Raw genomic sequence first — 15,079 nt, forward strand, 5'->3', positions numbered from 1 at the left:
CCTACGCTGGGCGGCTGCCCGCGTGGGCGTCGACGGGGTCACGTGACGTGTTTAAATCTCTCTCTGTGTGTGTGTGTGAGAGAGAGAGGTGCGGGAGGGGGAGGGGGCTGTCTTTCCCGTCTACGGGGAAAGGTGGGGGGTGAGAGCGAGCGGGCGGAGAGAGAGAGGGAGGGAGTAGTTGCTCCTTCTCCAAGATGGCGGACGCGGAGACGCCGCTCCTACAGTGCCGGAGCGGCGGCCGCGGCAGCAACGGCGGTGGCAGCGGCGTTGTGTCAGGCGCCTCGGAGAGCCCGGAGCCAGCTGTGAAGCGTCAACGCCGGGGCTCTACTGACAGCGCCGGCCGGGCCTGTTCGGCCGCGAAGGAAGCCGGCGGAGAGGCGGAGGCGCCTCTTTACATAGGAAGCGCCGCCGCCGAGGAGGCCCTGGCGGAGGAGGAAGAGGTCGCTGCTGCTGCTTCCTCTGGCGACAGCGAGCTGGGAGAGGCCTCGGCAGCGGTGGGAGAAAGAGGAGGAGAGGAAGGCTGGAGCTGCGCTGGGCTGAGGCGGTGGGGCCTGGCCCGAGAAGAGCCGCCGCCGCCGCCGCCGCCGCCGCCGCCACTACCACTACTGCCGCAGTTGTCGCCGCCGCCGCCGCTGCCGAGGTGGTGGCCGAGCCAAGGGGAGGGAGCAGAGGCGGCGCCCGCCGGAGACGCAGCGGAGGCGGCCATTGGCTGCGGGGCGGCGCAGTGTTCGAACGGCGCTGCGGAAGCGGCCGCGCGCCCAGGTGAGGAGCCGCTCCAGAGGCGGAGGGGGCGGCAGGTGGGCGCAGGGCAGCGATCGGGTCACGGAGGAGGAGCAGCATCAGCACCGCTCGGCCTGCTCTTTAGCGGCCCGGGAGGGAGGGAGGGAGAGACAGACCCGAGACCACCGGCATCCCCTTCTAACCCCAGCTCAATGGGATTCGCGTTGTCGGGGCTGGGGGAAGTCAAGGCACCGCTTAGTCCTTCTCCCTCCCGCGATCTTCAAGAGCCGAAGGCCTTGGGAAAGCCTCCTAAACACAGTCTTAATGTTTGCAGTAATCTGTGGCTCCTCCTATCCACTTGTCACCGCGGGAGCGGGTGGGCTGGGGGAAGAGAGCTGGGAGAAGGCGACTAAACGTGCAGCCTGGTCCTATACAAGTTTGCTCTAACTGCATATAACTTGCAGCCTTGAACAGCAGCCTGTGCCTGGGAGGATAAAGTTGGTGGAAGCCAGTTTCACTTGGGCTGACGGTTTCCTTAGTAGCAAAAAGCTAGTAATCCCATGCAGAATACAGGGATCTTGGGCAAGCTAGGTTTTTCTGACTTCTATGGCAAGTGCATCATGTGGAGGCGGAGCACCCTCTTCTATGCAACTCTTGAAGATACAGAAGTTAAAGCAAATCTTACACATATATTATTTCGATGGTACCTAAAGCTTACATAAATGAGTATGAATGATGTAAACATGATTAAATCCCAGTTTAAAAAGAATCTTGTTACTTCTTGTAGGTGAAGTACAGCACAACTTGTTCTAAATGTGATGGCACTACTTTTATCTGATAATGGTTTTTCTCTGTTTAATGTCTTTCAGACAATATGTTTTTTAATGATGAAATAATTGCAAACGGCTTCCATTCCTGTGAGAGTGATGAAGATGATAGAGCCTCTCATGCAAGCTCCAGTGATTGGACTCCAAGGCCACGTATAGGTAGATATTTAGAATTCAATATAGGGGTTCCAATTAAATATCTTGTAAGATTACATCTTCATTCTTGCTTTTATTTTCTTGGGCAAGTCATATCTTTATATTTGTGACACTGTTGTCTTTCCTTCATGTAAGTCTGAACTCTGAGTGGTTTGTTGAGGTGCCTGTATATTTTGCTGCTTATCTTGGCATGAGTAGGGGTTGCACCTTGGAAGAATAGCTGAGTGGCAAATTGCCCCTGCTTTTATCCTTCCATATTACCACCTCTACACTGCGCAGAACTATGGAGTGCTCTATCTCTTTCTTCAGCTCTAAATCCGGAATTGGCAATTGAGGGTAATCTGAGGTGCAAGCCTGAGCAGTGTGTATGGAGGTCCTGGGCTGCCCAGACAACAAGACGCTCTCTCACACTTGCTCATGTGTTCCAAAGAAAAGGAAAGCAATACATTTGGCACCAGCTTGGTGGCAGGAGTTGCAGGAAGGAGGCATACAAGACACCATCCAAGTGCCTTAGGGACTCCACTCCTAATTTTTGCAGGGTTTACTCCCATGCCTTTTCTTCTCCCAAAGATGTCCTGCAAGGCAGCAGGTACAGATTGTTCCTCAGGGTTTACTCCCAAAGCCTTTTCACATTACATGTAGTTCTGTGATTTTTCCCCACCAATTTTTTTCCTTTGTTTTATGCAGCAACTGAGGTTGCAATCTGAATTGGGGATTAATTCTGCCCTACTACTTGAATTGCTTTATTACTGAAAATAATCTCCTTAGCTGCTTTTACCCCACAAAGGAAAAAAGATATGGGAACCAATTATCCTATTCATGGGATTAATACAAAAATGCTGTGGTTATTTGCTGCTCACAGGATGCCTCACCCATGATGCCAATGCATGCCCTTTTGTGTGCAGTACATTACACATTTTTCAGATTGGTATGCTACTTGCTCTGTTGAAAATGTGATAAACAAAAAATGTTGCAGAATTTTCTCCATCAGTTGAATATTCTGCATCAGCCAGATGACAATTGCTTTATTTTCTATTGCAGGCCCATACACTTTTGTCCAACAACATCTCATGCTAGGCACAGATCCACGTGCAATTCTGAAAGACTTGTTGCCAGAAACTATTCCGCCTCCTGAACTTGATGACATGACATTATGGCAAATTGTTATTAATATCCTGTCAGAACCACCTAAAAGAAAAAAGAGAAAAGATATCAATACAATAGAGGATGCTGTGAAACTACTACAAGAGTGCAAAAAAATAATTGTCTTAACAGGAGCTGGGGTATGTATCTAATGTTGAATGGAATAAGTAGAACATTATTTGAGATTTTAATTATTCTGATGCAAGTATGTGGATCATGTGAATGGATTGCTCTCTGCTGTGCTACAGTAATGCTAGAGTTGCTCCTGGGCAGATGTTTTTCTATATCCAACGCAAGCAAGGGATGGTTGTCCATATCACAAAGCTCACAGTTCTTAAGAAAATATTTATATCCCATGTGCCCAAATATGCTGAAGGAAAGATACCTGTGTGCCCTAGTGGAATGTGAATGTTGAAGCAAATGCAATGATTTTAAGACCTTTCTTCACGGGCAACAATTCTGTACTGCGGCCCAGATTAAACTAGTTGCACTTGTGGGAGCCAGTGCAACAAGTGCCATTCATGTCCTCCCCCCCCCATCAGGTTTGGAGGGGTGGGAGAACTGCTAGAACAGTGTGCGTTGGGGGGGGGTAGAGCATTCATCCAAACAAGCAGACAGAGTCTCATTGTGCATCCTGCAGAGCACCTGAGCAAAGGGATGAGCAACGAACTTCTATCACTAGCACGAAGGAACATTTAATTTCCTTGCTCTGATACTGTAAGCACTGACCTTTCATTGAGGCACTAGCAGCTACCCTTGTTTCAGTAGTTCAAGTATATGCAAGTGAATCTTCAAAGGTTGGTAGAAAGGCTAAGAAAAGTAACTGATTTCTGGTAACCCACTACTGTTGGCCAGCCTCCAGGAGACTGAGGCAGCAGTGTATTTTCCAAACCATTGTAGAAATCATAGAGTTGGACAGGACTAGTAAAGCATTTGACAGAGTTTTAGGAAGTAAGTGGTAGAACTTGGCAGCGATGCTCATTTGCATCATATACAATGACTTTAGTTGGAGTGCAAGCAGAAGCTTGTTCTGCAGCAACTAATGTCCTGAATAGAATCACACTACCTACTTTCATTTGTCTGGAACCAAGATGATACCTGTTAAGAAAAGTCATATTTGATTTTGAAGTGACTGAACTGAAACGTTAATTAATGCTGCAGTTCTCTAGCCTGTATGCATATTGCGTTGGATTCTCATAAGTAGTTTTGCTATAGTTGTAAGTGGAATTTCCTAATCTGCAGTTTTTTTAGGTATCTGAATAATGGATAGTTCTAAAAAAAAGTAATATTTTGTTTGCCAAAAGAAAATAAGCAAACAGTTGGGGGGTGACTATTTTTAGTTAATTATTTAGTTAGTTATTAAAAGCATTTCTAAACTGCTCACTGTTTTAAAAAATCTCTAAACATTAAATTTTACAGTCTATAGTCTAAATATTTTACAGCAACAAATGTTGTTATAGTATGCAATTGATCTTTATTATGGTATGTAACCTATTTCAGGTATCTGTTTCTTGTGGAATCCCTGACTTCAGATCAAGAGATGGTATCTATGCACGCCTTGCAGTAGATTTCCCAGATCTTCCTGATCCTCAAGCAATGTTTGATATTGATTACTTCAGGAAAGATCCAAGGCCATTTTTTAAGTTTGCAAAGGTGCCTTTTCTCTTTCTTGTATGAAAAACAGATACATTTAAACAACCTATAATCTTTATGTATCTAAAACAAAGACAGTTTTCCTCAAAGCTGTTATGCCCTTACATGAGCAAAGGGGCACATTGATTATTGCACCAATATAAAATCGCAAATAATGATGTCATGCTTGCTTTGTAGTGTGTTTGAGTAATAATCAATGCTCTCTATCTCTTGTAGTGGTTCTTATTTTTATGGGATATAAAGAAACTAAAGAAGCCAAAGTTTATAGAGTAACTATCACTCTTGCTTCTCCTATTAAGAAGGCACTACTCTTTTTTTTTTTTTACTCGATACAGTAGCGATATGCTTATAACAAATAGGTGGAGTCAAATGTGTGAGTGAACTTTAGCTTACGCAGTAGAACTTCATCTTCCTCTCCAGCCCTCCTCCTGCCTCTGGTTCCCCCTCCCCCCCAAAAAAAAAGTTTAAGATGATCTCCTTCCCTACTCTGAATCAGATTTTGATGGTGTCTGGATGGGAAGAGGAAAGTGAAATACTTCAGTGTGGCTAAAAGTCTATTCCACTCATAGACAGTTTTGAATACAATCAAATGTTTAAATGCCATTATGATTTATGACTTTACAATAGCATTGCATACACTGAATCTTGTTTGATGGTGGCGGGTGGGGAAAACTAATTTTCTGACAGTGTATTTATATGCCAAGCTACGGCATAAATATTTTTGGCTTAAACTTAAGGCATCCACCGAAAAAGCAATAATATTGTTTTGGAAGCTTTCCACTTTATGAACAAATTTTATTCTTTCATAAAATTAATAACATAATGAATGAAAATAGCACAAGCTAAGTTGACCAACTTGAATACATACAATGCTAGTAAAATGTAAAATCAAAAGCTTTTTCAGTGGGTTTCAATTATATGTTATTTCACTGATGCACATGGTGCCTCGGAACATAGCTCCCACATAAAAGGGAGCTGCCTGTATACTTTTTTAAATGCAACCTATAATTCCTTTGGGGATCTTTCTGGATGTAAGATTGTGGATGCTAAATAGCTTTTCTTTTCATTCATACCTTTTAATGATCAACAGTTGTAATGATCAACATTTTTGGGGCTTGGAAGATACACTTTTTCAGAGGAGTGGGTTGTATTAAGGTTGTGCGCATGCAGAGTACCGCTCACAAAGTTGGACTTCCCCTTTCTCTCTTCTCCCTGTGTTGCCTCAAAGTACCCTTTGAAGGCTCCTGCAGCCCTCTGGAGCAGATTTTGAGAATCCCTGGAGGTCTTCAAAGGAAAGGATAGGAGGGGGAAGTTCTGTTGCATGTGGAAGTATGCTGTGCTATCAGAACAGCAGCACTGGACATGACTCCATATTTAAGCAGTCATAGCATGTCATATGTTCAATGGGGGGTGGCAGGAGATGGTGTATACATTTTCCCCATTTAAGTTAATGATGTATGTTAGTAGTATTTTCTCCAAGCTGAAAGGTTAACACAAGTTACGATTAGTTTAAGAAAATGTTGGTTCTAGTAAGCAAAAGCTAATGTATGGTGGCTGATCTTTAAACAAAAACTGAAATGTGATATTAGCAAAATTTATTTTTCGCTTTTTAAAAAATTCTACAGGAAATATATCCTGGACAGTTTCAACCATCTCTCTGTCATAAATTTATAGCTTTGATGGATAAAGAAAAAAAACTGCTTCGCAATTATACTCAGAACATAGATACACTGGAACAAGTGGCAGGAATTCAAAGGATAATCCAATGTCATGGTTAGTCAATCTTAAATTCTATCTAGATCTCATGTTAATTTTAATGTGCGTGATAAGGGATATGTGGAATCTTTCAGCATTTTGCATCATCTGTCACTTGGTTAGTTCCTGGAGAATATAGAATAGGATAAATGTTTTGAACTGTACATTTATGAATGCATCTGAAAAGGATTGTGCTTCCGCTCCCTGACAGTGAATTCTATTGCAGTGCCCCCATAGATTTTCAGGATGAACAAATGAAATAAAACAACAATGGGTAGTATTCAACTAATTCATACTTGGAGTAAACCCATTGGAATCCAAGGGTTTGCTTAGAGTGGGCCTACTCTAAGTATGACTAACTGGATATCATCCAGTGAATTTTATCAGCTAAGTGTGAACATGCAAATTAAGTCATATATGTTTGTATGTGTTCCTATTCTCAGATCAGTATGACTAGAATAAACTAGGTTGGTTAATATTTGAATCCAGACAACTGCATACATCTTTATTTGCTTTTTGGTGTGTGTATGTGTTTCAGGTTCCTTTGCAACAGCTTCTTGCCTCATCTGTAAATACAAAGTTGATTGTGAAGTTGTTCGAGGAGACATTTTCAATCAGGTAGGAATAAAACCCTAAATATTATCAGGTACATTTAAGGCTGCATTCATAAACAGGCTTAAGGAGTAAGGCTCACTGAGCTTAACTGATCTTCTGTGCAAACATGATTAGGAATGCACTGTTAATGAACAAAAAGTATGAGTGTTAATAACTATCAGATAAAATGTTATCCTTATATCTAGAAATGTGAACTGTAGCAGTTCAAGAATTCAGTTTACATAGAAGCAGTTGTAGTTCTCCAAACAAGTGCAGTTCTTATTTATTATCATTGTTGCATGCCACTCCAATCTCCAAGCAGTGCAAGATTCCAGAGGTTCCAGATGCTTACCTAGGGGTTCAGAAAGCTAGCCTGGCTTGATTGGCTTTTAACACTTGCTGGATCCAGGGATTATAGGGGTCTGGAATCCTCTCAACCCCAAATCTCATAACACTATATTTATATTTCACCATTGCTTCAGTTGAGCTCAAAGCAGCTTGGAAAGATTCTTCAAAGTAGAATATTTCTTGTAGGTTAGTTCAGATGTGACTCTTGACCTGTCATTCACTGGAGGACACTTTGACTTTTATTTCCCTAAGTATTTTAACTCAGCTGCCTAAGATTAGAGCTAGCAGTGTCAGAATGATTTCAGTCCACCTTCCATTTGGGAAGGGGAAGTTTCAGGGATATAATTTGTAAGCTCTAGGGGCAGAAGCAGCTTTGGGGAAAAGACTGAAGATTAGGAGGAGGGAATCTAAAGGATGGGGGTCTGGAGACAAGGTGGTTGAATCAAGGATGCATAGTGACAGTAGACTGAGAATTGGGAGGAAAGGCTTTGTGAAACTAGGAAAGGAGGAACTAAGGCATCCCTGGAAACTACTACCCTGCAAAAATTATTATAAGCCTGCTAAGAGGCTAGTAACCTGGGTTTCCATGCTGGCTATGGAAACACATGACTCTAATGTTTAATTGATGCATCTTCATTGTATGCATCATAATCTGTTTCTGTACAATAGAGAGAGAATACATATGTGAGGCAATCCTTCACAAAAGCTGATAAATATGCAACATGTGCTGTGCTTCTCTTTGTTGGGACAGATGAGAGGAAATATTTGCAAATTATTCATAGAATAGTTCTCTGGAAAATTGTAATCTCTAACATTTTCACAAGTTTAAAAATAATTTGTTCAGGTGCTTCATGGGGAAAAAACTGATTAAAGTATTAGTCTTCCTCTATTGAGTACAATTATTAAAGAATACAATTCATACTTGCATGTCATCATCAGTTTTGTTACACTTGGAATATTGTTTAGAAAAGCTGTGGATTATAACATCAGTCATTTTTTTATAGCAATCTGAACTTCTTAATAAATCTGTTGCAGCTAATGTTTTGACCCAGTGATTTCCTAATTGAATTTAGCTTCTATAAAACTAAAACTAATAATGCAACCTTCTGTATGCAGGTTGTTCCTAGATGTCCCAGGTGTTCACCTGATGAACCACTTGCCATCATGAAGCCGGAAATAGTGTTCTTTGGTGAAAATCTACCTGAGCAGTTTCATAGGGCCATGAAGTATGACAAAGATGAGGTTGATCTTCTCATTGTTATCGGGTCTTCACTTAAAGTAAGACCAGTTGCATTAATTCCAAGTAAGTGTTGATTGCTCATTTCTTAGGCATATGGAGGGGAGTCTCTGTTTCAGAATAAATATATAAGGAGCTTCCATACAACTGTCATGCTGTACAGTGCTGTAATTATTGAATTTAGAGAGTTTTTTTAGATCTGGGAGGAATATAAGAGCAAGGAGTGTATTTATCTTGCATACTATTAAGTAATATTGCAGAAGCAGAATTCTAGGTCACTTTTTAGTGCATTTACAAGTAGTTCCTAAAACTTGTTGTCACATTTGTTAATAACAGTTGACATTATATTTCTGTAACATTCATTTTGTTTTATTTTTCTTAAACACGTAGGCTCTATCCCACATGAAGTGCCGCAGATTCTAATTAATAGGGAACCATTGCCTCATCTACACTTCGACGTGGAGCTTCTTGGTGACTGTGATGTCATTATCAATGAATTATGTCATAGATTAGGTGGTGAATATACAAAACTTTGTAGCAATTCAGTCAAACTTTCAGAAATAACAGAGAAGCCTCCCAGACCTCACAAAGAATTTGAAATACATTCAGCTGAATTACCACCTACTCCTCTAAACATTTCTGAATATTCTAGTTCACCTGAAAGAATTGCACCACAACATTCTCAGGTGGTACGTTCAGAGCAATCTTCTGAATATAAAGCAGGAAATTCTGATGCTTCCTTGGAGTCTAAAGAGAACTGTGTAGAAGAAAAATTTCAAGAAGTTCAAAACTCTTTAGAGAATGTTGAAAGTCTTTCTGACCATCTAGAAAACCCAGAACATGTGAAGGAAAATGGATCTAACCAAGAGGAAAACAAAGAGAGAAGTGAAAAAACATCTGTTGAAACACTGAGAAAATGTTGGGTTAATAGATGTGCAAAAGAGCAGATTAGCAAGCGGCTTGATGGTAAGTGCTTAAATAATTTGCAAACACCACTACATTCAAATTAAACAATACTTTCAAGGTATTAAACACAGCAATTTTGTTTTGAAGGAATTCAGTCAGTAGTGAACAACAGTTTGTAAAAATGTCCTGATCTTGCAACCAGAGATACAAACAAAAACATGTACATACACTTCAATAAAAAAATACTTAGATTTAGGTTGGTGCAGTACAATAGGAAATCTAGAACAAATGAAAGAATTCCTCTGACTGAACCAGCTGATTACTTCCAATGTTTGCAAGCTTTCAAACTACATGTAGGCAATATGAACTGAATTTATTTTGTATGCCTTCAAAAATAATGTCTGCATTTCTAATATACTTGTTTTATCTCTTTGCTTTTCTGCCTTACAAAGCTATTGTCAGACCCATATGAAATGAGATATCTATTTATAATTATATCCCACTTTGTCCCTGAAGGTGTTTAAAAAAGTGATCCTACCCATGGCTGTGGGCAAAATCCAAATTAGGATATTTGTAATAAAACAATGTAGTAATCTTTGTTTTGTTCTAAAATGCAACAAATCTAGAAAGGCAATCGGACGTGAAACACTGATAAACACTTGATTGATGAAGTTGTGCAGTGCCTTTAAGTCAACTCCCATCACCTTCATTTGGCATGACTTGGTCAAGGATGATGGGAGCTGTAGTCCACAATAACTGGCATCACATAGGTTACCACTGGTTTCAGCAAGTAGGCTGCTCTGATCTGCCACAGGTAGGGTGACAGGGGCAGCACTATCCCTCCACCCAGCCCCAAACAGCTGTACTGGGGGAAAGCCCCCAAACAGGATGTGCCAGGGAGGGGTTGAGCCAACCAGGGATACCCTGGATCCCAGCTTGGCCCCACTGACATCACTTAACCCTCACACTAACTCCAGGCTGGTAAGGATTATTGAGTTCAATGTGGCTTACTTCTGAAAAGACGTGTATAAGATTGTGCTGTCAAGTACATTATGGGCGATTCCAAACAATCTAAAAAGTGGCAATGGAAATGGCACTTCTGTATGTCATGTGAAGGGGAGGGGAATTTACATATCCCCATGGATATTTCCCCCCTGCATCTCCCCACAGGAAATATGCACATCTTATGTTTCTCTTCCCCCTCTTCTTTCCCACTCCCTCATCTTTTCACAAAATCCAGAAGCAGCAAGAGGGGGAAGGGTCAGTTCAGGTAATCCTCAAACATGATTTGCAGGATTCGCAATTACTTCTACACATTTGAGCAGCATTGTTTGCCTGTTTAGGACATTGTGACAAAATTAAGTTTTGCTTTAAGCAGAAAGGGGATCTTGAGTGGGGGGGGGGAGAGAACATGTGAGGCAAAGTCTCACTCCTGAAAATCTAAAACAAGGTTTGAAGGATTATCTAAACCAACCCAAATTTTAAGATGCAGACTTCTGTTATTACCACTTGTTTTAAGCATCCAAAACAACTCAATTGCTGCAAGAAAAACCTGAAAAGAATTGTGGAACTTGTTTTCCCCTCAGTTTACAAGGATTGGTGCACATGGCAGTAGTTTTCAGTGCCAAGCTATTTCTATGAAGCCATTCCTTATATGGACTATGTGAGTTTTCTCCACACCATCCAATTTCTTCTTTTTTTTGCAGTGCCATATAGAAATTGACTTGGTATTTGTGGCAGCTTGCCTGTAGAAGTTGTAGTGTGCACACCAGCACCAAGCTTCTGGTACATGTCTGCCAGATTTGATGCATGGATATGTTTTTTGTATTACAAATTGTATTAATATGGAACAGTATGCTTTCCTCAAGTTTAGAATGTCTAATAGCATACTGGAGATAACAATATGATTTTCTGAGTAAAACAAAACCTCATTTAGATGCAGCATGAACAGGTTGCAGGAATATCAAGAGTTGTACAGGCCTTTTAGTGTAGCTTGCAATTGCACAGCCCATCAAAAATGGTATTTCAGTCAACTTGCTTTTAATAAGCCTTTAGGCGGTAAGCTCTGAAGCAATTGCTGTATTTCTTTGATAACAGTCATTGGCAGTCTGACATCATTGCTTATTAAGATGTATCTTTGAGAAAAGTGAAGGGAAAGAAGTGGATTGTAGACTTCATAATTAAACCACAGAAATTAGTTACACATTCATAACTGCTTCCCTTCCCTCAAGATCTTTGGCTGTGGCCACCAGTAAATGAGAGTGGAAGGGAGCTCTTCCTTTGAGACAATATTGGAATGTGTACATTATGTGTACAGTGAGAAACTTGGAGGGGGGTGCTGAATAGTGAATGCCTTCATATGTTACTGAATCCAGTTAAGCACATAGCAGCATGTAGTAAGCCTTTAAAAAGGGATTCCATAGTCCACAACATGTGAAATTAAAGTGTAATAAATTTTATGTATACCTATTTCCTTACTTAGAAACAGTAGTGCTTAAAATAATGACAACCCATAAGCATTAATGTATCGCATTTAGGACTTCTTGGGATTATTAATGCTGAAATAATTCTTGCTAATCAAACATGTTTCAGGTACCCAATACTTGTTTTTACCACCAAATCGCTATATTTTCCATGGTGCTGAGGTATACTCGGACTCTGAAGATGATGTCATATCCTCCAGCTCTTGTGGAAGTAGCAGCGATAGTGGGTCCTGTCATAGTCCAAGCTTAGACATAGAAGACGAGAGTGAAATTGAAGAGTTCTATAACGGTATAGAAGAAGATACTCCTGACAGAGAAGAGGAGAATGGATATGGAGAAGATGGAATTGAGCTTCAGGAATCTGAGTCTGTGTCGGTAAACGAAGCTGTAGGATTTGACCATTCGACAGACAAACTATAAAGTAATTACTGACTGGTTTCAGGAACTTTCCCACCAGCATTAGCAGTTTTGGCATGTTGGAATGAATGTGTACTGAATTTAGAGCAAGGAAAATATAAGGATGTAGTGTTTATAAGCAACTAGAATAGATTTTCATGCATAGTTTTCTAACTTTTCCAATTAAATTCTATAAAGGCACACTCAACACTAATCTTTTTGAATTTTGAAGGTACTAAGTATCTTTTTACTGTCACTCATTCATTTTTATTAAGTTTAATCTGTGTGAGCTGTGTGTGTGTACATATACAGTATTTTTGCTTAACAAATTTCAACCTTTTTTTGTTTTTTGAACCGTTTTGAAAAAGCCATTGGAATATTAATATAATATAAAGGGAACAGCTAATCTAGACCAAAGAATGGTATTTTCACGCCTCTTGCTTTGTAACACTTTGATTTATTTAAAGTCTCCTCCCCCCCCCAGCTCTGTTACTGCATAATCTGTTTAACACTGGTATTTCCCCAAAAGTTAGTATGGCAGCTATGTTTCTTAACATTAGTCTTCATGTTGAAATGCATGTGAGCATATTGAAATTAGGCATCATAGTGAATACCTGGAAATCCCTGACTACTTTGATTATTAGAAAGTGCTACTGCAAAACAAAAAACTTCCTGTGGATATGTAATAGTGCCAATTGGCTTGCAAAATTATAGCAAAATGGTGTTCAGTTAAGTAGAAGCTCATTAAACTTTTTTGTGACACACAAAGGGTAGGTGGAACAGGAAGTCAGTATACAAAGCTAGCACTTAATGTATAAAATCTTTTGTGAATGCTGCCAAAATGTGAATATGTAAATGTACTGAAGGTGTGTATATAATATTCAGGATATGGGAGCAGTCTCCAAAAGAGCTTCTGTACCCGACACAAACCCTTAAAAGGAGAAACTTAAAATTCCAATATAAAACAGAAAGTTCAGTTTAAGCATAAATTTAAAATATGCTGTTTGAGGACCGGCTTCTGTTTTGGATAACTTAATACCACGTGTTGGTACTGAATTATACAAAAAGCAGCTACAGAAATTGGTCACAACGCTGCTTCTTCAAGGCTGCCTTTTAAAAGTGGATGTCACACATACTTCCAGCTGCAGATTGTTTCCATCTTCCACAATGTGTTTCCTCACCCTGTATTTAATAGTAAGTTTTATGTTTATTTGTGAAACCACTTTTCAGCCGTATCCCAAGAGAGCTCTGCCAGTTATTGATCATTCATTCATGTACATTGCTTTAATATTTATTCCATTTTGAAATATGTAAAGTGGTTGTCCTTTTTAAGCAATTAATACATCTGTTCCGTAACAATAGCATAAAAAAGTGTTAAGAATGGCCTTCTGTGTTCATCTGAAAAACATTGGCATGTTTTCTCATGGTCCAGGTTCTAAATAGCAGAACTTGCTAGACTACACTAAAGAATGCAATATGTTTAGCTTTGCTTGCATGTCAAAATGTATTTGTGCTATAGGAGATATTTTAAAATGAAAATATTTTGTTTTTAAATTATTTTTACAGTGTGGATTATTTTATGCTTTTATATTGTATATAGTGTCTTTTATGTAACCAACTGGCAAATGTTTTGTAGAAGACTGTTTTAAAATGACCTGGCTCTCTTCCTGCAACTTTTGAAATACAAAACCAGTGTTTTATACTCGTATAGTCTGTTTTAAGGTCTATTAAATTGTCGTTTAAATTTTGGTTGCTGTTAATAATGTGTGTGGAAAGCCTCTCACTCCTCTCTTGCAACTTCTTGTTTTACCAACAGATATGAAATACAATACAGCTTGTGGAAAGTATACTATGGCGTTTCTCCACTTAAGATTTCTAATGAATGTGAACAACACCATGGCTGGCTTTAAATTTAGTCTAAGCTTAATGTGAGACCAATATGATCTTTTGAGCAATTTAGACCAAGTCTCTATCCAATGTCTTAACTTTTCATTTTAAAGAATGAGCAGGACCACTGCAGATGCAATGCAGCCAGCCTCCTCTTACCTGTGCATAAGGTGGCCTATTACTTCTGTGCTGCTCTCTTCAGATCCTGCATGTGAGATGCAAACACACCCCATCCTGTTTTCATGCTTGAAGCCAATTGTGCTATTTCTTCACTTTGCCTACTGTTGCTGCCATGCTACAATTCACAGCATGAATTCACACAGTGAATTTGCAGTCCCTGATTTGAGCTAATCCATGAGTAGTGCCAACAGTGATTATTTACAGATGAACAGAGAAGAGCAGTCTGACTGGACCTTAAATGTTTTCCATCCTTCATAAGAAGCTTTTCCTATGTATGTTTTATGCATTAAAAGGAGGTGCTAGAATATCTCAATACATTAGGATAACTGAATTAGCTGCCTCCATGTAGCAAGCCATTGCTGACTGCTGACTGCTGGTCTGACTCACTACATGAATTGCCAAGTCTTCACCATGCCAGTTAGTTTTTACTCCCTATGTTTTGCCCCAGAAAATCACTCATGCACCATCCAAACACCTTACAAGCTAGAAATAGCTTAATTGTTCCTTTTGGCAGCCATCTCCCTATAATATTCATCTTTCCATATCAAACCTAAAGTTAATGTTCAACAGTTATTCTACTGGCTTCCTACACAAGGGCAGAGGCTTGCATGTGAGGAAAGGGAAGTATGTAATCCACTTAAAAGTATTTTATTTCATATTATTGTGTGAGTAAAAGTGTATTAAGAGACTCATCTTCAGGTGACTCTACAACTCAGCAGATGGAGGAGAATCTGCCACAGTTCAGCACTGTAACTTTCAAAGTAAAAACAAAGGAAATTTTCTATCTGATTTTT

At 39.9% G+C, this 15,079-nt stretch overlaps 1 protein-coding gene across 1 annotated transcript; it reads left to right on the top strand.

Annotated features, from left to right (window-relative positions):
* The first annotated feature begins 157 nt into the window (after positions 1-157).
* On the top strand, positions 158-13,981 carry SIRT1 (sirtuin 1). Its single transcript, XM_081864659.1, has 9 exons — positions 158-762; positions 1,590-1,706; positions 2,745-2,986; positions 4,347-4,499; positions 6,125-6,272; positions 6,793-6,872; positions 8,313-8,499; positions 8,824-9,399; positions 11,932-13,981. Exons 1-9 carry the CDS (start codon positions 195-197, stop codon positions 12,240-12,242), a joined length of 2,382 nt encoding a protein of 793 aa, XP_081720785.1. The 5' UTR covers positions 158-194; the 3' UTR covers positions 12,243-13,981.
* Positions 13,982-15,079: the final 1,098 nt, after the last annotated feature.

This window comes from Podarcis erhardii (assembly GCF_964252035.2).
Source record: "Podarcis erhardii genome assembly, chromosome: 5".
NCBI classification, from domain to species: Eukaryota; Metazoa; Chordata; class Lepidosauria; order Squamata; family Lacertidae; genus Podarcis; species Podarcis erhardii.